At 35.9% G+C, this 26,991-nt stretch overlaps 1 protein-coding gene across 3 annotated transcripts in view; it reads right to left on the bottom strand.

The window, feature by feature from the left end:
• Positions 1 to 26,991, bottom strand: part of LOC150097100 (VPS35 endosomal protein-sorting factor-like) — a 386,078-nt gene that overhangs the window by 123,302 nt on the left and 235,785 nt on the right. For all 3 annotated transcript variants that reach the window (XM_090406834.1, XM_090406831.1, XM_090406832.1), the window contains 2 exons: positions 11,607 to 11,687; positions 10,334 to 10,496 (listed from right to left, as the gene is read on the bottom strand). In XM_090406834.1, the coding sequence (XP_090262960.1) occupies positions 10,334 to 10,496; positions 11,607 to 11,687 (244 nt within the window). The remainder of the gene's footprint in view (positions 1 to 10,333; positions 10,497 to 11,606; positions 11,688 to 26,991) is intronic.

The following is a 26,991-nucleotide window of genomic DNA, read 5'->3' as shown; positions in this document are numbered from 1 at the left end:
TTTTAAGAAGGGTTCTATGGCCAGTGTGTATGACTATCCAGAGAGAGAGTTCATCCTTGCTTGATCCCCCCGAGAGTATGGTAAAGTGCGGGTGAGCCTGTTGTTGATTTTTACACAGAAGAGTGAATCTCTGTATAGCAATTAGACTGTTTCAATAATGAGAGGACCATAGCCAAATGCTTTTAGGACTTCATAAAAGTACTTGTGCTCTACTCTGTCGAAAGCCTTCTCCTAATCAAGGCTGACAAGTGCTAGGTTTTCATTTTGGCTGTTTGTGATGTGGATGAGTTCTCTTATTAAATGGAGGTTATCATATATTGATTTTCCTGGAACAGAATAAGTTTGATGTTGGCCAATAACTTCAGGCAGTGTTGGCTTTATTCAGTTTGCTATAACTTTGGAAATGATTTTGCAATCGGTATTGATTAGTGGGATTGGATGACAGTTTCAGATGTCTGTGGTCTCCCTTCTTTAGTATCAATCGTGCTACTGAGGTCGTGATGGATTGTGGGAGCCCATTGAGTTAGGCTTCTTGCAGTGTTTTAAGGAAAAGTGGTCCAAGTTGATTCTAGAAGACTTGGATGTAAGACCATCAAGGCTGGGATATTTGTTCTTTGGTGAGATTGTGCATGCAGTTTTCAGTTCATCTAGAGCAGGGGTCGGCAAACTGCGGCTCACGAGCCACATGCGGCTCTTTGGGTACATACATGTGGCTCTGAAGTAAAATTGAAAATAGAAATAAAACTATCATAGTTTCATTTATAAAATTTTTAAAGATTATACAGAGGGAGTGGAAGGGATGGCTGAGCACATGGTAGGCAGGGCAGCCAAACAAAGTGACTAATTAGGATTAGGTTTTAGGGTGCCTCGACATCTGAGGTCATTTGCAGAACAACAAAGTGACTAATAAGTGATCGCACATGTGTGTTAGCATTCCAACTCAACTGGCAGCTTGCTTTTATCTTTCAGTCTCGTGATTTCCGAAAAATATATAAATACTGGGGTTAACTCACAACACACTTTGTCCAAGTATTACTTAGCACTTCTGAAGATATATCGAGCCTTGGTTGAAGGAGGAAAACCTTCAACAATAAAAATTAATAAACAACAAGCAATTGGTTGAAATGTGGTCATGTGGATAACAGTGTTCACTTCAAATCTGACAAAACAACAGGGGAGGGTGAAAGCAATAAAACCATATTGTTGTTCATTTCACCCCTCTTTTATTACTCATCATTTTGCCGCTACAAATTAAAATAGTGGCAGAATGTTCATGGAATGAACATTCTGCACTATTTTTATTTTTTTAAGTATCCATTTTATTTCAATAACTTTTATTTACTTATTCAATTTTAATTTGTTTTGTTTGGATAATTAAAATATATAGATTTATTTGGTTAATATAAGTCTGCCTTTGGACCACCTGTCTCACTGTTGCGGACCACCTGTGGTCCGCTGACCATAGGTTGAGAAACACTGCTATAGGGCAGTGGTGGCGAACCTGGCACGCCTGAGAATTTTGCTGGCACGTCAACGATGTACATATGATATCCTTTTATACGCTTATAAATTATTCCACTTTTTTTTTAATTGTTACAATATGTACAAGTTAAATTTTGTTTTACAGGAGAGAGCAGCTATGAAGACATGAATTCGATTGGTGCGGTATTAACAAAAGATCACGTGACCCAAAGACAAATGGAACCAACAATTTTTGAGTTGAAATGCTAATTCTCTTCAACTGAATTCCATAATATCTGCAACTGTCATAACAACATTTACTATATATTTCTTAGTTTTAAAACGTAAACATTGCCTTGTTTGCATTTGAGCTGGAAGGGAAACTCACACAAGCATTATATGGCATGTTTAAATTCGTGATAGAATTTTATTTGAAGTTAGCCTTTGTGATCTGTCATAATGACATTGAGAATTTCAAATGCAGTCAAACAAACACTTATTTCATGTAATTGAAAAATTGGACAATAATTTTAGTTAGATACCGTGTTTCAGTGCAAAATATGGTTTTGCTTGCCTATACAGGGTAGTTTCTGTGAGAGGGATACATGTGATTCATTAGTTAGTGCCATTTCTATTCCAGCTGTCTCTAATTGCACTATTTGTTGTATAATACAATAATCAATAATTTTATACTGAATAATATTATAAATTTTTGGTGATCAGAATGGGATATCTTAATGAAACTTACCACAAGTTAATTTAATGATGTTGGCCTGAGGAAACTACAATATTGTAGCATTAGTCCTGTGATTGATAACTAATTTAAATGCATACTTTTATATTTGTCAACATGCTACACCATATACATAAGTGTATTAATATTCTTTATGATTATGCAATAATTAATTTTCTCCTCAACATATGCTTGTGAGTCATTATTTTCCGAAATGAATTTTATAAAAGGCAGTTTAAGAAATAGAATGACTGATGAATCTAGTTCCGCGTGTGTATTACTAAAAGTGACAAAACATGAACCTGATATAAAGCAATTGGGATCTAATGTACAATAGCAAAAATCTCATTAATAAATTGATAATAGGTTGATATTGATTTGTATACGACAATGTGTATGTCAAATTATGAGTTCATTTTTATGAAATTCTATGTTCATTTTTAAACTTGTCTCAATAAAATTCTGCAATTTATTTTGTATTAATTAATGTTAATTAATAATTAATAATGATCGGATGTTATGTATACTGAGTCTCAGTAAACAAAAGAAATTTCTTGGAAAACACAGCAAAATATAGACAAACCAGAGAAATACACATAACATGTGCAACAAATTTTATGAGATGATTTGCTGCTGTTGGATTCTGATTATATAGAGATTGGAGTAATTATTATTTGTTTCAGAATCCAACATGATCTTCCATCACATAGGCTAGACTTGTAAATATTATTTAATGTAATTCACTTGTTTATAATTTAATATTCATATAACTACCTTTAACCTTATTTAATATTTAATTATTTAATCAAGGATATATGTATTAATAATGAAAAGACTGCATTAAATATTATTAAACTATTTTATTTATTACTATGTTAATATTATAAGAATTTGTATTTGATAATTTAACTGCACATTAATTGAAATGTAAATATTCTTTATTTATTCCTATTTGTAGAAGTTTAGTGTTATGCAATACCTCAATTTTATTATATTTTGTTTGGTTGTCATGAAGACGTATGTAAGTGAGCGAGCACGTTTTGGAACAGCACGTGGGGAGAATGTTGAAAATTATTGAAAAGAGTTTTAGTCGAAGAAATCACGAGAACAATTTAGGCGGGAAGAACGCGTATATAAAGGAAGAACGCTAAAAAAAAATATAGATTGGAGAGAGATAAATTAAGAGAGAGAGAAAGGAGAAGATTGGCATTAGGTTGGAATCGGAGCATTCGGCATTCGGGAATCACAGTGCGATAATAGCGAGTCGGCAAGTTACTCAAGCAGCTAATAAAGTCTACTAGTCGAGAAGCAGTTAGCTAATAAGTTGTAGAATAACAATTATAGCTACGGAAAACAGCTGAGAGACTATTAATTAGACTAGCGATACTTGAATTGAGATATAATTTCAGGGCCAACCTGTCAAGGACACACAGAATCTTGAAATAAAGCATCGAGTAACTAGAGAAAAGTAGAGGATGTAAAATTGAAATTTACCGCTAGCTGTGTTTAGAACTGTAGTGTCTAAAGAATTAATTGAATGCCGGAAGAGTGAACAACTGTGCATATAAAACCTCAAGTTAAGGAATTATTGTGTGTTGCCTTATTTCATGAGTGATCAGTAGTACTTTATGCAACAACGTTTGTTTATGTGTATTGTGACCGATGATTAATTCAGTTACTGCTTAGAAGAATTATTTTAATGAGTACCGTATACTGTTTAAGTGTTCTTCCTTATACCCTCTTTTACCTTGCGGTGTCGAGAGTCCATTGATCATCGGACCTCACTCCGTTTACAGGATAAGGTGGTCAGCCTTATGCCGCGGTGTATCCTATGGCCTGTAGTGTTGAGTTCTCAAGGCCAGTTTGCCTGCTTTGCGGGATGAAAAACCCCAGAATAAACCGGGGAAAAAACCTTGCTGTCCACGCCCAAGACTGGCTAACTTGGCTATGGCTGAGGAAGATCCTTCAGCTCCTCACGTCACCGACGGGAATCGAACCTAGGACACTCCTTCCCCAGGCATATGGTTGCGAAGCGCATAGCCACTAGGCTAACCGCGCAGACCTGTTTAAGTGTTTACAGTTATAAAAAGTGTTTACGTATAAGTAGGTGAAGAAAAAAGATTATCGGTAAGATTATTCCAACCATTAATATTCCTATACAGAGAAGTGTGAGAGTTTCATCCTAGAATTTCCATATACTAACAATAACTATTGAGGAAGTTAGCTAAAGTGTAAATTTAAAAGTGTTTGTTTGCAAAGAGGTATTACTGCAATTTTTGTTGTATTTGGAACTTAAGGAACTGTGAGAAGACTGTATTATAGAGATAGTAGATTTACCATTGTATGAGTTGAATGATTAAATTTATCTGAGGAGTTAAAATGTTTGTGATATCTTAATTACTGATTTGAATTTAAGTGTAAAATTTGTGATTCTAAATTAAATGTTTGTTTTTGTTAATCAAAGGATGTATTTTGCCTGAATCTCTTTTACTGCACTATTCATAAAATATTCGAACCAAAGCAGGTAAATTAAGTAAGTAAAATATACTTGGCCAGTATATATTTTAAGGAGAAATAGTTGAAGGTTGATTTTTCTTCAATTATTGAACTAATTCAGATATAGAGTGGTGCAGTCTTTAAATATAAATTTTCTCTATATTTGAATTAGAAACCAACTAGCAACTTATTATTTTGTTTAAGAGCATCATAGTGACTAACATGTCGGATCCAAAGTATAGATTGAGATGAAGTAGGATCCAAAATTGCTTCATCAAACCATATTTATTCCTGCAATACTCTCTTTCTCTCTCTTCATAAGTTTTTTTTTTTTAATTATGTCATCATAAATTCACTTATTCATGTTTAGAATTTATAGGATCATGCTATTCGCTCTACATAAGCAAATTATAGGACACACATATCACAAATGATAATTATTAATTATCCTTTACCATTAATGGAAATGTTTCTACTCATGCTTATTTTTTCCTATTCTTACATATCTTATAAACGATGGTTCACATATTTTCATCTTTCAGTATTTCAAATATACCAATCAAATATAGCATTCACCTTCATTCTTGTTTTCTAATAAATCCCAAAACAGATTGTTCCTCCACTCTATGCAGAAGTATTCAAAGTTATCCTGCAATTAATTGCATTAGACCAATTAAGATGAGCACTGATGCATTATGCCTGTTTCTTCTACTTTGAGTAGTCTGCAAGACATGCTGTTTTAATGCAGCAATAAAACACGTGTTCCTCTTTTTGGTTCATCTTTTTCTGATTTGTGGAAAATGACCAGTTAGTTTGCCCTGTGTGTGCATTATAGAGTGAAGTGTGAATTGTAATTAATGTAATTTAATATTATTTTACTTGTTAGTTTCATGATTTTTTTTTTTTTTTGGCTTTTAAACTGAAATAATTTAATTTAGGATTAATTAATTAGGAGCTTTTGAATAAAATATGCCGGTCATTTTTTTTATATATATGAAATTGTGCTGAAATCTATTAATTCTGAATACTTTTTTTTTCTCCCAAGAATTAAAGATCATTAAAATCGATGCCAAATGACAACAATGTATTTATAGTTTACATGAACAAACAATTACATCAAAAAAAAAAGCTAAAAGACATTTATTGATGTAATTATTTGTCTCCAAGCTCCCCCACTGTGGAAAATTTTCAGCGCACGCATGCCCATGCGTATGATCAAATTAACGTGAAATTTGTAGCGTGGGTTGCTTAATCCACATGACAGCACACCCAACCGAAATGAGCACACGACGCCACTGATATATATATATAGAGAGAGAGAGAGAGAGAGTAATCCCTCGATTAATGCACTCCCGATTAGTGCATTTTCGATTAGTGAATTTCGATACCAAGATTCGTTCAGTACGCCTCTAAAAACTGATTAGTGTACCTATGTACATCTTAAAAATAAGTGTTACAGATTTTAAAAATTTTCTATCTATACATTTTTTATGGCTGACTATTTTAAAAAATCACTCACCAGAATGAAATAATTTAGTTACTGATTTAAAACATTTTACAAAGTTATTTTTAATGGCATACTACCATGTACTCTATGTTCCAAATTTTTCCGTCAAAATTTCCGTCATCTGCTAATTCGTAGCATTTTCCTGATCATATCTCGTACCTCCTTTGCAATTATTTTCTTTACATTTTTTTTTATTATTTTAAAGTATTTTCCCAACCTTTCGTCATGAGTAAAAGAATTAGTGAGCAAAAAGTGAAAGTGTGAAAATGATTCGAAAAGTAATCTCATTGGAAGAAAAACTTGAAATAATAAAGAAAGTGAATATGGCGAGTCCAGAGCAAAGATAAGACAAGAACACAAAAATGGGTGAATCAACTATAAGAGCAATTTTAAACAAAGATGCTAAATACAAAGAGAAAAGTTAGGAGTTCTTCAAATTCATAGTGCGTGCACTCGAAATCAAAGTATCATAATGATTGAATTAGAGAGAAAGACTTCTACATAGATCAAAGTTTGTAACCAAAAACAAATCCTGCTAAGAACTGACTTTAGTCTTTATTAAATCAAAAGCATTAAGTCTCTTTGCAATCTTGAAAGAAAGGGCTATCAGTGATGGAAAAGAAGAATTCCACATTAGTGCTGGGTGGTTTTAGAAATAGCCTACATAATGTTCTAATCACAGGCGAAGCTGCAAGTGTCGATAAGGAGGTGGCCGCAAATTATCCAGAGATTTGAAGAAAATTGTATAAGAAGAGGGTTATCGTGACCAACAAATATTTAATGTCAATGAAACTGGCCTTCTTTTTGGAAGCCAATGCCTTCCAGGACTTTTCTGGCCAAATCAGAGAAATATCAGCCTGGTTATAAAGTCGCAAAGTCGAATGAAATTACTGCTAGCAATATGCGATCCATTTGGAAGCACATTCTTCCACATTGTGCAAATGATTTTAAAGGCTTTTCATATGAATCTAAGTTAATTAAATCTCATTCTAAGAAACTGAGTGATTCCAACCTGCTAAATTTAGATGCACAGCAGGAAGATCCTGAAGAATATGAAGAAAATTTAATCACTGACAAGCCCAAAGAAATTTCACAAAAACAAATTTAATATATTTTCATGCAACCGAAACTTTTAAGTAGCAAATGCTTAGAGACTGGCCCTTGTGAAGAGAGAAGCAGGAAAATTTGCAGAAGAGGCAGTTGTATGAAAAAAAAGAAACAGAATGCCCGCCAGAATAATAGATTTATATTTTGAATATGTTTTATTGTCTTTCAGCTTCATAGTTTTCCTGTAACTAGGCCCTGAAACATACCCTAATTCTTTTATAAAAAAAAAATCAAGGGTAAAAAAAGACATTTAAGGAACGAATAACTTTTTTCCATAGGTTATTATACTCGAATGGTGTGTTTTCGATTAATGCACCTGTTTTAAAGAATGCATTAGGCACACTAATCGAGGGATTGCTGTATATATATATAATATTGGTTTTATTATATTTATTATGGTCGCGATTTACCGTGGCGTGCTTTATTTCGCGTGCAACTGTTACAATAAAATGTGTTACTAGTGAGATTTATTTTTATTATATTTTCGAATTATTGTCATTTATTATTTTGAGTAATCATTTAGTTCTTTTTATTTTCTTTCTATATAATGTATTTATATAATGTATTAATTAAAATATATTGTTTAGGGTGCTTTTCAACATGGCCACAAAGAAAAAACTAAGAAAAACAACAGATGAGCATCGTGGCTTTAAAACTGAATGGATTGAATCTTTCGCGTTCATCTCGAACTCAGATGGCCTTCCAATCTGTCGTATTTGCCAAGAAAAACTGGTGCACAACAAAAAGTCAAATTTGTAGAGACACTTCACGACAAAACATGCCACATTTTCCAGAAAAATCCTGTCGGTGACACAAGAAAGAGAGCAGTTGAAGAACTTCAGAAAAATGTTGAAAAATCAAGTTCTGTATTTAATTATTGGAGAGTCTGCCAATGATGTTAATATTGCAAGCTTCATAGTGAGTCAGGAGATCGCTAAGAGAGGAAAACCATTCACAGATGGTGAATACATAAAATGTTGTTTTGTTAATGCACCTGAAGAACTTTTTCGGGATTTCAAAAACAAAGCAGAGATTTTAAATAAAATTAAAAGCATACCGTTATCTGCCAAAACAGCAGCAGATAGGACAGTCACAATGTCCTCAAATGTGACCAACCAAGTCGAAGACGTTAAATTAACTTCAGCTTTATCAATTGCGGTAAATGAGTCTTGCAACATCAAGAACACAGCCCAAGTTTCCCTTTTTGTGCAGTATGTATCATCTGAGGGTCCGAGAGAAGAACTTCTGGGATTATTGCCACTCAATGGCCAAATGCGTGAAGAGGACATAGCAAATGCCATCCTTGAATGTATGGAAAAAAATTATCTCACACTCAATAAAATTGTGTCAATTGCAACCGATGCTGCAAAAAGTATGACGGGAGCGAAAAAGGGTTTTGTTTCAATTTTAAAAGGAAAAATTAATCATTAAGTGATTACTTTCCACTGTATACTCCACCAGGAAGCACTTTGTGCACAAACATTTACAGAAGAAATTGGTAATTAAGATTACCAACACCATTGTAACAAGGGGACTTAACCATCGACAATTTAAAGAGTTGCTAAGTGAAATGGAGAGCGAGTGTTCAGATCTTCTCCAGCACAACAGGGTTCGATGGCTTTCTAGAAGTGACATGTTGCAGCATTTTGCATAAATGAAATCAAACTATTTCTCGACAATAACGATGTTCAATATCAAGAATTAACAAAAGATCAGTGGATGCAAAAAATTGTACTTTATGGTGGACGTTACATCACAACTGAATCAGCTCAATCGTAAATTACAAGGCAAGGGAACTACTGCTTTTTCAATGCTAGATGAAGTTATTTCATTTGAAAAGAAATTGATTCTGTTCACTGAAGATTTAGAGAGGAGAACGTTAGTTCATTTCCCAAACTTGTCTCAATATTGCTGAGAAAACAATGCCCTCATCAACAAAGATTATTTCAAGACAGCGGTTTCAAACATGAGAGAATCTTTTCTTCAAATGTTTCAGGAATTCAGAAATAATAAAGTGACTCTACTTTTATTAGAAATCCTCTAAATGCCAATGTGAAGGAATTAAATTTTTCTCCGTTTGATACTGACAACACGGCTAATTTTGAAGTACAATTGCTGGACTGGACAAGCAAAGACTTAAGGAGCTCCAAATTTGTACGTCTTGGTACTGAAATAGAAGAACTGGAAAACGAAAAATGCAGTCTGATTCCACAGCGCAAGCAGACTGCTGTAAAAGAACTGCAGAAAGCAGACTCAGTGATTTTCAATACTTGGAACAGTCTTCCGGACTCATATCATGAGTTGGAAAAATTTGCATTTGGTGTTCTCAGTATCTTCGGGTCTACATATTTATGTGAGCAATCGTTTTCTAACACCAATTTCATTAAATGTAAACTGAGGAACCAAATTACTGATGCCAACTTGGAATTGTGCCTTTAATTAAAAACGATTAGTTACAAACCGGACATACAGAAACTTTCTAAGGAAATGCAAGCTCATTGCTCACACTGATTAAAACCAATGAGAGCAATTTTTTGTGATTTTTTCTTCATTTAATAAAGATATAATTAATGGTATATCTTTATAATATATAGCAATTTATAACTTGTTATATATTGCTATAAATTTACTATAATATTACTTTAAATTTTCCTTATTTGTAAAAACATATTTATGGCTCTCGAATAATTTTTAAATTGTTGTGAGGGACAGGTTTGGCTCTTCCATCTCAAAAGTTTGCTGACCCCTGATCTAGAATGATTTTGTTTTCTGAGTGGTTCTGATCTGTTGCAGAGATTCTTTTTGTTTCTTTTAGTATTTCGTGAATGGCATGAAGGGATGTTCCCGTAGAGCTGTATGCATTCTTGTAGTATTGTAGGATTTGAGAAGTGATTTTACTTGGATCTTCTGCCATCTTGAAGTCAGATAGATAGATAGACAGACAGAGATATGCATGCATGCATGCATACATACATACATACATACGTACCTACCTACAAAGAAAGATATTAATCATAATGTACTGTTACCTGAACTAACTGTATAAGCACTGGATCTAGATTACTGAATGTTGCTCGTGCTTCAACATAAAAGTTAAGTTGTTGTTCAAAATCTCGTCCAAAACTTATCTTACGTATAAAGCCAGAAATAAGTGCAGATATTTGCCGTTTTTCATCCTCTAAGGTCAGGGCACTGAATCAAAATAAAATGCTGAATTAATCTCACATATTACATTAACATATATTTACATTACAAAATAATATATATTACATAAACATTAAACAAAACATGAGAGGCAATAAAATTATGAATATCAATAATACCCAGATGACGAGATTTTTCTACTATATATAGAAACAAAATGAAACAAAAACTATGTTGAAAATTTATTTATCCCATAGGCACAGATGACTTGCTACTACTTCTGCCTGGTATCTCCAGCTCTGGGCCTGGCTCCCACTGAAGAGACCTCAATAAAGGTCGAAACTAGTCTGGGTAGATGGCCAATCCCTTTAATGCATAACAGTATACATATCCACATAGGAAATGTGTTTTGCATTATGGGAGATACTGGGTTAGAAGTGCCTGGTAGCTTGCTCCACCTTTGCCACGAGTTGCCTTGGTGTTGCACTACTTACTGGATAAGATAGTACAACACTATATTTAGTCCTGAAGATATTTTCAGGCGCAAACTTTGTTTGCTCTCACTGGGATAAAGGATTAAACTAAATCTATTATAGTCTAACCTAGTGATAAATAAATTTTCAACATCTTTCTCTAAATCCAGAGTAATTTTTAAAAAAGGTGATAAACCTTTTGGCAACTCCCATAGGCACAGATGACTTGCTACTACTTCTGCCTGGTATCTCCAGCTCTGGGCCTGGCTCCCACTGAAGAGACCTCAATAAAGGTCGAAACTAGTCTGGGTAGATGGCCAATCCCTTTAATGCATAACAGTATACATATCCACATAGGAAATGTGTTTTGCATTATGGGAGATACTGGGTTAGAAGTGCCTGGTAGCTTGCTCCACCTTTGCCACGAGTTGCCTTGGTGTTGCACTACTTACTGGATAAGATAGTACAACACTATATTTAGTCCTGAAGATATTTTCAGGCGCAAACTTTGTTTGCTCTCACTGGGATAAAGGATTAAACTAAATCTATTATATTATAATGAAACAAAAACTAATTTAAAATAATTACCATCAGCATTTTGTTTGTCAATCTCATTTATATTATAGTTATATCAAGTTTTCACAATTTTCATTTATTTAAATATAATATAAACACTTATACTTACTTTACAGAATCGTTTACAGTTTTGCATATATACATAACAGCATTTATGATTACTGGGTCACTGGTGGGTTCTTGCTGATGTCTAGAATAAAAATATCGCAAAACTTTATTGTTTAAAATATCACTTCTTTTTAACATTAGAATTGTTATCTCACTTAACACTACACCATAATAAAGATGAGCAAAAATTTTATTTCTTTAGTATAAGAAAAATTTCTTCATCATCAGAAAGCTTTAGGCATCTTACCTTTAAAATTATTATTATTACCCCAAGACCTCATGGAGTCAAAGACTCATCTGGGAGGTCCTTTTATCACACACACACAGCTCATCATACCGAGCCTTGAACACATTCAAACTCCTTGCAGACACCACACTCTCAGGCAAGGCATTGCAATCATTCACAACTCCACACGAAAAAAACCTGCCCCATACTCCCCTACTCACACCCTCTTTATACAGTTTCCAGGGATGACCTCTGGTTGTCCCCTGATCTCCCACTATTTTCTATAGAACTTCTCCAGCATTGATCCTATAACAACCCCTTACCAGCTTGTAGTTCTCTATCATATCTCCCCTCTTCCTTCTGTCCAACAGACTCTTCTCAATCTTTCCTCACTCATACTCGACATTCCAGAGGTCAGAAACTACCTTAGTCAATTGCCTTTGGACCCTTTCGAACATCTCATCCTTCTGAAAATCAGGTGACCAAATCTGGGCACAATAGTCCATGTGTGGCCTAATCAAAGCCTTATACAACGGAACAAGAATCTCCCTACTTCTATATGTCAGTGTCCTCTGCATCATTCCCAGAAGCCTTTGTGTTGTTTTCAGAATTTTCGCAATCTGTCTCCTAAATTTCAGGTCCTTATCCACTATCACCTCCAGATCTCTTATTTCTTCCACCTCCAACAATATATCCTCACCAAGCATTCATCCCATCTTTGTTTTCCAAATTTTAAAACCTTACATTTTGCAACATTGAATTCACATCTCCATTTCCATGCCAAATCACTCAATTTATTCAAGTCTTCTTGTAAGATCACAAAATCTTCACTACTCTTCATGGTTCATCCCAACTTTGCATCATCTGCAAACAACTGAATATCTCCATCCAAATCTTCACCTATATCATTAATATACAAATTAAACAGTAATGGCCCCAAAACAGACCCCTGAGGAACTCCACCAGTGACTTTCCTTTTCCTGGATATCGCTCCCCCCATACACAACTTGTTGATACCTATCAGATAACTGGTCTCCAATCCAATGCACTAATCTAATATCCAATCCCATTTGCTCTAGTTTGACTATCAATTTATCATGAGGTACTCTATCAAAAGACTTTGCAAAATCGAAGTGTATCCTTCTCCTCTGTCAAAGGAAGCAGTCACTTTATTGTAATAAGTAAGTAGATTACTAAAACATGACCTCCCTTTAGCAAATCCATGCTGTCCATCAAAGATAATACCATTGTTGTCAACCCAACTCTGGATTCTAGTTCTCACAAGCTTCTCCAACAACTTAACCACAACATCTGACACACAGATAGGCCTATAGTTTGATGCTTGAGTTCAATCACCTCTTTTATGAAGTGGCACAATCTTGCACTCCTTAGGGACTTGACCGAGTGCAAGACTTGTATTAAAAAAACATGTCAAGACAGGTGTCAACTCCCTGGCACATTCCTTCAGAATACGTGGTGATATATTATCAAGCCCAGCAGCCTTATTAACATCTAGTCTACTCAACTCCCCATACACCTCTTGCTAACTTACAGTCAGTCTTTCCTCCACATCATCTACTGCTTTCAATCTCTCCATGAAGTTATATTCTCAAGATTGAAAGACCTTTATGAATTGCTCATTAAGTATCTACCACACATTCTGCAACAGCTGTCTTTATACCATTTTCTCCTATCAATGTCATCCTTCCATAATCATTCTTTCTTTTGCTGGCTACATATCGAAATAACTCCTTAGGATTCTTTTTGGCTTCATTAGCTAACTGCTGTTCATACCTCTTTTTAGCTGTCCTCATCAACCAAGTCACCCTCCTTGCCTGGTCTTTGTAGATCTTATGGAATTGGTTATTTCCACTTCTCTTATGCTGCCTCCACAATGCCCTTTTTCTCTGTATTGCATGCTTAATCTCTTTATTCATCTATCTCACTCTTGGAATACACTTAGACATTGCATCTACTAGATATTTTTTGAAAATCCCCAAAGCTGCATCGATCTCTTTTCCAGCTAACTCCTCATTCCATGCTACACCTGCAAGCTGTCTCCTGAGCTCTTCATAATCACCCCCTTGTAGTTCCACATATACCCTTTTCTCACAGAGGTCCTCACACTGCTGGCAACCACCCAGGTAATCACCTCATGGTCACTTTCACCAATTGGTGGATGATTTGCCACCTCATTTATAATTACATCCTCTGATGAGATGACCAAATCCAAGATCCTCAATCCTCGCGTGCCCTCTGTTACATACTGTCTGAGGTGGTTATCCCTCAAAAACCCAAGAAACTCATTTTCTTTACTTCCAGTTGCTATCTCATCATTCCAGTCTGTATTGCCATAATTAAAATCGCCCATAATGATCACTCTTTTGTTATTTGCTTGACTAATTTGATTATACAGTAATCCCTCAATTAGTGCGCTAATGCGTTCCTTAAAACACGTGCATTAATTGAAAATGCACTAATAGAATATAATAACCTATGGGAAAAAGTATAATTCGTTCCTCAAATTTCTTTTTTGAACCTTAATTTTTTTATAAAAGAATTAAGGTATGTCTCAAGGCCTAGTTAAAGGAAAACCATGAAGCTGAAAGACAATAAAACATATTCAGAATATAAATTTTATTATCCTACTTCTTAACAAAGAATTAAGCTAACATAGTTTGGCGGGCATTTTGTTTCTTTTTTTCATACAACCAACGGTATGGACCTATTGCCTCTTCTACTCTTCTGCAAATTTTACTGCTTCTCTCTTCATCAGGGTCAGCCTCTAAGGCATTGCTGCTTAAAAACTTCGATTGTACGAAAAATATTTTCAAACTATTTCTGTGAAATCTCTTTTGGATGACTATCAGTGGTTACATTTGCTTTATATTCTTCAGGATCTTCCCACTGTGCATCTAAATTTAGCAGGTTGGAATCAATCAATTCTTCAGAGTAAGATTTAATTAACTCTTGGACATTATCATTGAAGGGGAGAAAGAAATGAAGGATGTACAAATTGGTCGCCAACATGCGAAATCAAGTGCTTTATAGATAAAATTTCCCAACTGTTATACAAGCAAAATAGTTACCCCTTTAAAAACTACAATGATCATAAAAGAGAAGTTAATTTTCCGACGTGTCTAATAAACAACTAATCCCAGAAGACAGATTAATTACCCTAATATTGGAATGTATTCTCCTTTTTGTGACATGCGCAGAAGTGTCTTGAATCTGTGGGTGTACTATAATATCGGTAACTAAATTATTTCATCCTGGTGAGTGATTTTTTAAAATTGTTAGCCATTAAAATGTATAATAGAAAATTTTTAAAATCTGTAACATTTATTTTTAAGATGTATATAGGCGCACTAATTGAATTTGGGTATCGAAAAAAAATTATGCACGAATCAAAAACACATTAATCAGGAGCACATTAATCGAGGGATTACTGTAGATTTCATTATCACCACCATCCACATTACCTGGTCTATAACAACACCCAAAAAAGAATTTGATTCCATTCACCTCTATCTCACACCATACTGCCACAAAACCACTTGCACTATTTCCCTCTTGCATCTCTACTTTGTATGGACATAACTCTTTCTCTATCATCAATAGCACTCCCCCCTCCCTTTCTACCCCTTCTATCCTCACGAAACACATCATACCCTTCCATCTCTATTCCTGTCAGGATGTCGTCCTCTTCCAACCATGTCTCACTTATTCCGACAATCTTTGGGTGAACAGATGCAATTAATGCAACCATTTCATCTGCCTTGTTTCTTATACTTCTAGCATTTGTATACAAGCACAACAGCTCATTTCTGGATCTATCAGCTAGTTCCACTGATACCACTCACTCGATGTGATCTCTTCATGCTCGACTGGGGCCATTTCCCTTTCTGCTTATTAATTTTAAAACCCTTTTCCATTTCAACTGTTTCCTCTTGATCCCAGGTCATCCCGTTTCTTTCCTGTCTACACATGCTCTCACTTCCTCTCGGAGCATCCACCTTTATCATGCTGTGTACCCCTGTCCATCCTGAGTCTCCCCATTTCCTGCTCCTCTTGCAGACCCATTCTCTCATTTTGTATACTCATACCACTCACTTCCTCATTCATAACCACCTCTTCAATCTCTCCTGTCTTACTCCCCTGCTCTTCCACATCACTTCCTGCTTGATCGGATTCATTCTCTCTCACTCTACTCACTTCTCCAAGCGACTCACACCATAACCACTCAAATGCAGTCCATCGTTCCCATACAGTTCACTTCTTCCATCAAACATATTCTACACATTAACAAACTGTACTCCCATCTCCTCACACATTTCAGCCAGCATATCATTCATAATCCTTGCTCTCTGCCTCATCTCACCACAGTCATACCTACGCAACACGCTGATCACCCTTCCTGTCACACTATTCTCTTTTATTCTTCTAAGCAGCCTCCTGACATCCATTCTGACTCGCTCTTTGTCATCTGTGAAATCATTCGTGCCGGTTAAAACCACCAACTCCTTTGCTCGCTCCCTACTCATATCCAATGCCCGAATCACTCTACTCATTTTACCACCTGGAAAACATACTTCGTGCATCCTATCATCCAGCACACCATTAATAATGGAGTCACCATATAACGCCACTTACTCATCTTTCGTTAACTCTTTCGTGTCATCATGATTAGTTTTAATAGTTTTAACTGAATTTTCTTAATTTCATTCCGCATCCATTTCATCTCTTTTCTCATCCAATTCAACTTCGAAATCTTGCGTCACATTCTCTCTATCATTCATTCTTTCTAATTTTCTAACTCTTGACACCCTCTTCTCACTTTCACTCTCATTCATCCTTCTGTGCTTCCGTACTTTTGGTCCAACATACGTTCGAATTTCACTATCATTCATTCTTTCGATTTTTTCCACTTTCGATTCCTGCATCACGCCATTTCCAGTTTCATTCATTCTCTCAATTTCGTTTCCTTCCGCCACTCTCACCTCACTTTCATCTTTATTAACATCCGTTATGGATTTTAAATCACTCTTTTTCTTTTTTACTGATTTTTTAACATTCTTTCGCCTCTCTTTCACACCATCCTTCTCTTTCGAATGTGCACTCATTTTCCCCACGACTTTCTCGTTACTAACACTTTCTGTCATCAATTTCATATTTGCATTCATCAATTCCTCATTCAGGTCACACTTCGCGCACACACACACCCTCCTTCCATCTGCCCTAAACATCCACAAATCATTTATGTAATCGAAAGAATACATATAACACACCTCACACTTTACGAAACAACTGAAATCTAAGTTAAAGGCATGGAATGACAAAGCCGCCGTCATGTTTAATCTGCCAGTTACCACTCTAAAGTCTAATAATAACAACGAATTCGTAATTAAGTTTAAGCAAAACAAAATCCCCCACACTAATAATAATGGTAGCGCACAACGTTTACAGCAGCTCTTAAACAAACACTCATATATACTTAATTATTCCAAGAATACTTATCTCAATCTGGAGCTCTTCTTACACATGTGTGCCACGCTTGACTCATAAACGCCTGCCATGAGTTAATTAGGAATTCACAAATTAAACTCAACTATTAAAACCAACTCTAATTAAGTACAGAATATAAATTTTCATCCTAACAGGAGCCTGTGTAGCTCAGTGGATGTGGCGTTTGTATACCACGGTGCTTGGCCGCACGAAGGAAGACTTGGTTTCGAGTCTAGTCGGCAACTAGAGAAAATTTTTCTAAGCCTTTTTTTCGACCGGTTCCCGAGTTAGTCGATCTCTGGCACGGGCAAGCAGGTTTTTTCTCCCGGAAACTCGGGTTTTTCGTCCCGTAAACTCAAGAAAATCGACCGTAGAACCCACATTATTTCAGACATTAAATATATTGTGTTAGGGTTAGGGACCACGAGATGGCAGCACACATTTGAGCCATCTCTCTTCACTGTGTACCGCTTAATTAGTGATAGCCTTGGGCCATCTATCTCTGATTGGTACCAGTGGAGATTGAACTGCCCACTCAGTCTCCAAAAGTTTGATAGGGCTAAATGGCCTCGCCTACTCCCGTATACGGGAATAAAAAGGCGTTAGCTGATTTTTTTTTTTTTTTTATCCTACCTCAACATTGACTTTATTCTGAAAATTTTTTTCACTTAATGTTCAAACATGAGCATAATATTATTCATTTTTCCTTAGTGGCGAGATAATCTGGAGAAGCAAAAAGCAACTCAGCTATCTTTCTACTTGTAGAAGTTAACTCATCACTTCTCTTTCTGAGTGAATATAAATGGCATATTCTGTTTACATCTCTTAAATAATATGGCCAGGTAATCCTATTTGCCAAAAAACAGATGTATAAATCGTTGAATTCAATCAAATATTTCCCAAGATATGAAATTTGATATCTAAATTGTGGAAAACAAAACAGAGATTGTTGAAATATTTAACATTTGGAGATGATAGCTCATTAAATGACTTCACAGTACATATATCATTTCAAGATCACTCCAGAGATCTAGTTTAAAGAAACTCAATATCTGATAAAGGTAAGGTTTTTGATCAAAAGGAATTATATTATGATGTTCTCTGGAATGCGACCATCGTATAGATGAAGGTATGAAAAAAAATAATAATAAAAATCAAAATTTTAGAAAAACATCTAAAGAGAAAACAATCAAAATGCATCAAAAAATCAAAATAAAAGTAATATTATTTCTTAAGAGACATGAAAAATGCTGCAAATCTAAATATCAGCAGTGCTAATAATGAAAACTTTTATTATCATTATCATTAACAACAGACCTGCATGGAGTCAACAGACTCATCGTGGGAGGCACACACACTGCTACACACAAATCCCATCAAATTGTGCTTTGAACTCATTCAATAAATCTGCATTCACCATAATGTCAGGCAACACATTCCACTCATCAACCTCTTTCCATGCAAAGAACCTGCTCCTTATGCCTCTCCACACTCCCCTATACAGCTTTCAGGGATGTTCTCTTGTTACACCCCTTTCTCCCATTCTATGAAATATTTCTTCCACATTAACCTGGTAATCCTTTGGCAACTTAAATGTCTCAATGGTATCACCTCACTGTCACACCTCAGCAACACACTGACAACCTTTCCCACTATACTGTTATCTTTCACTCTCCTCAATAACCTCCTGGTATCCGAGTTTACATTCTTCTTATGTCCACTTAAATCATTTGTCCCAAAACCACCACCAATTCTCTTGCTTGTTTCCTCCTCCTCATGTCCAAAGCATGGATTATCTTGCTCTTTCTCCTTCCTTGTTGATAGCAGACCTTATGGACTCTCTCATTAACCAATCCTCTAACAGTGGAATCTCCATACACTGCTAATCTTGAAATACTCACTCCATATATTCCTCATTTCATTTTTCATTCTGAATAACTCTTTTTTCAGATCTTGCATTCCAGCAATTTCCCTCTCTGTTGCTCCCATAGTCTCACTACTTCTCATTCTGCAGCATCTTTCTTCTGATTCCTAATTCCTACTTCCTTTCTCTTCCACATCACTTACTTTCCTTTCATCATTCTTGTGTTCTTTCATGCCCTCAGTCTCACTAGCTTTCATTTCTTTCATTTATGCTAAGTTTCATTCCTTGAGTCTGTTTCACATTTGTTGATATCTTGTAGTCTAACAAAATATCACACGTTTTTTCAAATCCACACCTCACGTTTCCTGTTCAGTCTCTCCACAAATACATCTTTCACATTTTGCCAAACATACATTTTGCACTCATGACATCAAACCATTTTCAAAAAGTGTCTACGTCATTAACAGCAGACCTGTTGATGACGTAGCATTGATCTTCACAATGCACAACATATACTCTTTGTGCATACCATCATTGTATTCCGTTCAAGACAAGATTCAAAACTTCAATAAAAAAATCAGTAACAAATCCACAAAGCCAACAATCAAATAGGCACACTAGGTTATCAAAAATAACCAATAATATACTAAAATGCCAGCAATATTGCCAAATATTACATAAAATGGCATTTTTATCTGGTAAGAGCTTGCATGCAGAATTGGGTAGATGAGAGCAATATTTTTTATGCAGGCCAGCATGGATTTGTTTAAGGGTGCTCTTGTTTTAGTAGTCTGGTAACCTTTTACAATAGAGTAACAAGAGCAATGGATGAGGATAATGCATACACTGTTGTTTTTTTTGGGGGGATTTTTCAAAGGCATTTGACAGGGTGCCACATGACAAGTTGAGATTTAAGTTGCAACATATGGGTTTGGATATCAGGTTAGTGGATATTGGATTGGTGACTGACTCTCTGGTAGATATCAGAGAGTTGTATATGGGGGAACAGTATCAGGGAGTAGAAAGGTTACAAGTAGAGTTCCACAGGGTTAAGTACTGGGACCAATGGCTGTTCAACCTTTATGCAAATGATATTGTCACAGGGAAATATACTAATAACCATCCCAAGCACATCACTGGTGTTTTGGTTCCTCAAGAAGATTTGAATAGTGGGTTTAAACTTTATAATGGAAGAAGTGCAGGAAACTAGGGATCTTGGGTTATTGGGGTTAGAGATATGAAGTCTCGAGGACATAATGCAAAAGGTTGTGAAGACATTTCAGAGAATTGCTGCAATGTTGAGGAGGACATTGACTAGAAGAGATATAAGTGTGGTTGTACCATTGTATAAAGTTTTGATTAGACCACATCTGGATTTCTGTGCTCAGATCTGGTCACTGGGATTTGAATGGGATAAAGCAACCTTGGAGAGGGTGCAGAGACGATTAACAAAAATGATATCAGGACTGTACAATGTTGATTATGATTAGAGACTAATGGCATGCAGAATGTAGAGTTTCGTGGATAGAAGATAAAGTGGGAATATGATCGAGACATTGAAGGGTTATCATCATTTTAATCAGGGTTATTATAAAAGGATAAAAAGTGAGTTTTTTGCATGGAGAGTAGTAGTAATACATTGCCTCAGAGGGTGGTGAATGTGCAGACAGTGGATGAGTTTAAGGAGTGGTATGACAGACTTTGTGTTGACCTTTCATGATGAGTGTTGTGACTCCATGGAATTCAGGAAAATAATAACAATCTTTTTTGGAGCCTTTTACCAATAGCAAACATGTACCAGCCTTCTAGTGAGTGGCAGATTTTAAGTGAAGAAGAATGTATAATTCAAGCCTCCCTTTAAATTCTGTTATTTTAGAAAATAAATATAAAAATATATAATGGCAAAGAAGAGCCATCTAGTTAGTCAGAGACTCATCGTGGAAATTCCGTATCACCCAAGCCAGCTGTTGTAGCTGTTATTAAATTTATCCCCCCATCTACAAATACCACCTTGAAAGGCACCTTTCAAATCCAGTCCAGTCCAATTATGCACTGCTTAATGAGAGAAAAATCTAACTCTTTCAACCCTTTCTTGACCATATTCATTCTCAACTTACATTAACTTCCAGGGATGAAATATCATCCTTCCCCTACCCTCCATAAAATTAAAAATTACATCTGATGGTAACTATGCAATGCTTTCAAAAGTTTGTAGGACTCTATCATATTCCTCTTTCTCCTATCTCCAAGTATTTGCAGTCAGCAAATTCTCAATCTGTCTGCATAATCTATATTTATTCCATAGTACTGATCTCTCTCCAATGTGCTAACTTGGAAAAGGAGTCCAGATTTGCATACGATAGGCTATATCAAAGCCTCGTAAATAGGTACAATGACTTCCTTATCCTTACATGTCAATATTCATTTCAGCACTGCAATTATCCTCTGAGTTATATTCACAGTCTTCGCTATATGGTTCCTGAACTTCTGCTTCATATCTAAAATTATGATTATTATTATACGGTATCTCCATGGAGCAGTGGCGCACTCAGGATTTAATCTTGGAGGGGACCGAGCACTCAAGATTTAATCTTGTGGGAGGGGGCCGAGTTGAGTAGACGATTTGAGAATACATACTACGCATTGCATACAAGCTATGACTGAGCATCTGCAGTGATCGCCAATACACGATACCTGTGATCTCCTCTGGCTCGGCTCGGGCAAAGGAAGTAGCGCCCGAGCACTACTTTGTTCGTCTTGCATTCACAGTGGCCAGGATTCCCGAGAGCTATAGGTATTCCCACCTTATGTGACTGCTAATTCATAAGTAGCATAGAAATAGAAGACACGACACAATATAAATTAAAAAAATAAAATAAAAGAATTTTAATTAGGAAAATATTTTTGGAAATTTTTCTAGTTTTTTTTCCTTTTTCTTTTGGGGAGCCAGGGCCCCTTGGCCCCCTCCCTGGGTCCAGAGATCCACTGTGGGAAACCCACACTAATGTTTATACACACAAAACCTATCATACTTTTTCTTAAACTCATTCACTATCAGGGCACTCCAACAAATTCTGACAATCCATTCCACTCATTCACCACTCTCCATGTAAAAGATCTAGTCTGCACAACCTCTTACACAGCTTCTTAGGGATGACCCTAATTCTCTGACCACTTGTCATATGTTGAAAAATTTCCTTTACATATATGTTATAAAACCTCTTTAATATCTTATAAATTTCTGTTATGTTCCCTCTTTCCCAAGTCCACTGACTCAAACAATTTCCTGCAGTCTAGTACTATCGATGTGATATATCGATTTCACTTTGATTTCAGAGAATTCACATGCATTCTTCTCATTAGGCTATAAAAGGACATCCAACCTTTTTGATGTTTCTTCTGTGAACTCTCTAGAGATAGTTCTGGGATATAGTCTAGTTTGGGAACAACTTCCTTGGAATATTTCAGGGTCTTCATCTTACTCTGGCTCCCAGTTGACTGGTCTGTGCCACAACAGTCTGCTTCTGGACAAGCATGCACATCAGTGGTTCTTGATTTTTATTGAAATGCCAAGACATAATTGGTATGGTTTTACATACTAATTATGCTGTTTTACATATCCTACAGATAAATATTTTTATTTCAGTGAATATTAGTAATTTTAGTAATAATTTTTGATTATATCTTACTTATTTTAGACTGTAATGTTGATTGTGTATGTTGTGAAATTTAATATGGAATATTGTTTAGAAAGCATGTTTTTTTCATGGCACTGATGCATACAAATCAAAGCTTATGTGTTCACCAAGTTTAGCATGAGGAATTTTGTATGATGTAGTGTATGTTCTATGTATTCATTCTCAAGAGTGAACGGGTATGGCAAGAAAGTGATATTTGAGAGAGAGAGTTTGTCATAAATGTTTCATGTGGAAATACAAGAAATGCAAGTTATGTAGAAAGCGGGAAAATGATTGATGAATATTACTGATGTAAGAAAACATAGCAAAAGTGTTCTGACGAATGTGGAAGTAGTGAACAATGATGAGTGGAATGAGATCACAAAAGCAGAGGCTGAAAGTAATGTTGTTGAGGAAGTGACAGTAAATAGTGAAATAGTGTGCTTGATACTATTTCACTCCTGGTATATACAAAAATCACATGGTATACTAGGAAGGAGAATGAAAGGAAAAATGAACGTGGAGTACTGGAAAACCTCCCATATAGTAAACCAACCAGCACAGAGAATGTGCTGCAGCTACTGAGCACACCTAGGACAAGTTTTGACAACAAACTGTCATTTGCCTCATTCTGCTATGAGCATTAGTTGTCAAGTTACATCTGCTGAAGTGAGCATGTGTGCAAGCTATTCATCGGATTACTGCCAAAGTGACAATGAAAGAGCTTGAAGAACAATGTGTGTGTGTGTGTGTGTGTGAAATTTTGCTGCAAACTTGGTAAAAATTGAGATGTGGGTTTATTGTTATGATGTTGAAACCAAGATGCGATCAATGCAGTGGGTGGGTAAAGGGTCTCCTCAACCAAAAAAAGCATAGATGAGTCAGTCAAAGATCAAGGTGATGTTGGTTGCATTTGCCGATTGGAAAGTCTCTGTTTACTATCTGACCACGTGGTACAAATTCATAATGGACAATGCCTTTCCAATCTACAAATGCAACCAACATCACCTTGATCTTTGACTGACTCATCTATGCTTTTTTTGGTAACAATTCAGGCCTCTTCCTATGCACAGCATCCCTCAAACATGCTATGCACAGGAAGAGGCCTGAATTGTGGGAAAGGAATGGTTTCTTGTAGTGAATATAAGAAGAGAAGAAAAGAAAAGGAAGCGAAAATTAATGAAGTAGTATCAAAGACAAGAAAACTGGACATTTTTTTGCATCGGTATCTGCTAATAGTAATTGTGATTTGGAAAAAGAACAAGAAGTGGTTGAGGAGATGGAAATTGAATCTGTTTCAAATAATGTGACTACAAGAAATCCCAACAATTTGGCAGCACAGGTGATAGTGAGTAATGACCCAGCTGAGTAGAAACACAAGTATATCGCAGTTAACAGGTTCCACAAAATTTAGACAGTGATCTGTCAAAATCACAAAGAGCTTATCCTGACAAAGTAAGACATGTTTCTAAGAAACTCATTGAGAGGAATCTGATTAACGGCAAAATAATAATAAGAGATTTCCTTGTTTACTCTCCTAGTACTGGAAAGATCTTCTTTGTGTGCCTTGTCGCCTTTTTAGTGGAGGAGGAGCTGACGATAGTCACTTTGTCAGTGGATTTAATGACTCGAAAATGCAGAAACATGAGTGAGTCATCACGAGAAAACAACTAGTCATATGAACTGTCTGATAGCTCTGAAACAAAGAGCAAATCTTGCAGGGAGAATTGACTTACCAATAACTCAGCAACCAGAAGAAGAAATTAAATGCTGGAAGGCAGTATTAAAATGAGTAGTTGCAGTTGTAAAAACATTGGCCAGTAGAGGACTTGCTTTGAGGGGAAAGGATGACATTTTCGGTTCTGTGCATAATGGAAATGTAATGATGTGTCTAGAGTTAATTAGTGAATTTGATCCCTTTCTTGCTGAGCACATTGCCAAAAGCGGGAAAAAAGGAAAAGGTTTCGTTTCCTATCTTTCCTTTGCCACGTATGAGGAATTTATTAAAATAATGGGTGAGAAAGTAATCAAATTTATTGTGGAAGAACTTAAATTAGCTAAGTACTATTCCATAAGTGTTGACTCAACACCAGACTTGTCTTGTGTTGATCAGCTGTCCTTCATTGTACGATATGTGAAAGAACATGGAACTCCTGTGGAGCATTTCTTGCATTTCATTCCTAACATAAGTCACACATCTGAAGAGTTACAAGAGGCAGTTTTGACTTCACTAAACGAGCTTAGAATTGATGTAGCAAATTGCAAAGGGCAGGCATATGATAATGCTAGTAACACGCCAGGCAAGTACACAGGACTGCAAGCAAGAATTCTTGAAATAAATCCATTGGCAGAATTAACACTGTGCGCTGGACATTCTCTGTCTCTAATTGGTACTTGTGCTGCCAAATCCTGTCGGTTCTCTTCCACATTTATTGATGTCCTTCAGAAAATGTACGTATTTCTCACATCTTCAACACATCGGTGGAGTGTTCTAAGAAAGCACCTGGAGACTTCTGCAAAAGTAATCAAACATCCTTCACATACTCGTTGGTCAGCTTGCGATGATGCCTGTTGGAGTCTTTGTGAGGGATGGAAGGAAATAATTTCCACTTTGTCCGAAATTGAAAATGACACCACCCAGAAGAAAGTTATGCGATGAGAAGCAAGTGGGATTCTACGACTACTTCAGTCACTGGAGGTTGGGATCAGGCAAGACCTGCCTATGGGTTGATATTCTCACAAGAATGAATGCCATAAGCAAGAAATTGAAAAGTGTAAACATTGATATAGGAACGGTGTCTGTACGGGTCCCTTGCAAAATATTTCAAAGAACTAGAGTTACTCTATGAATCCTATGAAGAACAGGGCAAGAAGCTTAGTGGAGTTGACTTGTATGAGGAAGAGAAAAAGAGAAAAAAAAGCCCACCAGGTTTTTTGAAGACAGTGCAGATGAAAGTAATGAAAATGAAGAAGAGTACAATCCATCAGTCAGTTTCAAAACTGATACTTATGACACAATTTTGCACAGGCTCTCATTCGAAATAAATTGAAGTGTCATATGAAAACCACTCAAAGGAGTTCCGGTTTCTTACAACAATGCATGTGATATGTGAAAAGAACATCATAAAATGGGCAAAAAAACTTCAAGAACACTTTTTGACTGATATTGAACCTGAATTTGTAAACGAATGTCTGCACTTCAGAGCACACCTAAAATCAAATGGCCTAGAAATAAATACATTCCTACACTTTCACAGAAAATTCGACAGGAAGCCCTACAGTGCGTGTGTGTGTGTGTCCCAATCTGGACACTGCTATTACGATTTTTCTGTGTAAGATGGCAAAAAATTGCTCCGCTGGACGATTGTTTTCCGCCCTCAAAAGGTTGAAGGACTACCATAGAACAAGTATGACAGAAGAAAGGCTCAGCAACTTGGTAGTTCTACAAATTGAGAGCGATATTACAAGGGCACTGGATTACGAGGACGTGATAAATACCTTCAATGAGCGAGCGGAAAGACATAGAATATTTTAGGACATTTTGGGTGAGTCATAATATATATATATATATAATTATTTATATTACGAATTTACGATATGTAAATCAACATGTTTATTAAATATGAAGGGCGGCACTTTCTGCAGGCCTAGGGGCAGCAAATACCTAAATATGCTACTGTCTTTAGTACCACTCAACAAGATAATGGCTGGTATATGATTTGTAACTTCAGTCATAAAGCCACATTTATGCAATAACTATTCTGCCCTGCTTTCACTCATGGAGTGAAAGAAGGGCAAAACGTTGCTCAAAATTAAACAAAATTAAAAGCTCAGAGGCAAAGCCAAAACCCTTTGCATATTCTTGTGATATGCAGGCTGATATGCATTTGGTATCAGAAATCTGGATAAATAATTTATTTGTAAGCGAACTAACATGAAGATTCAGGAAAACTAGATTATGATGGGAAGAATGGTCAGAATCTATGCATAACAGCAACTAACACGCAACCATGTTAATCATACAAATATGCATAACCATGGACGTGAGTATGATGAAAATATAACAATGTGCTCATCATTCTAGTTCAGATCTATCAAGTACATGCAAGGATTT

The sequence above is a fragment of the Typopeltis vanoorti genome, chromosome 17 (genome assembly GCF_054136105.1).
Source record: "Typopeltis vanoorti isolate ZY-2024b chromosome 17, IOZ_Tvanoo_1.0, whole genome shotgun sequence".
Lineage (NCBI taxonomy): Eukaryota > Metazoa > Arthropoda > Arachnida > Uropygi > Thelyphonidae > Typopeltis > Typopeltis vanoorti.
The sequence above is the reverse complement of the archived record's forward strand: the minus strand, read 5'-3'. Positions and strand labels throughout refer to the sequence as shown.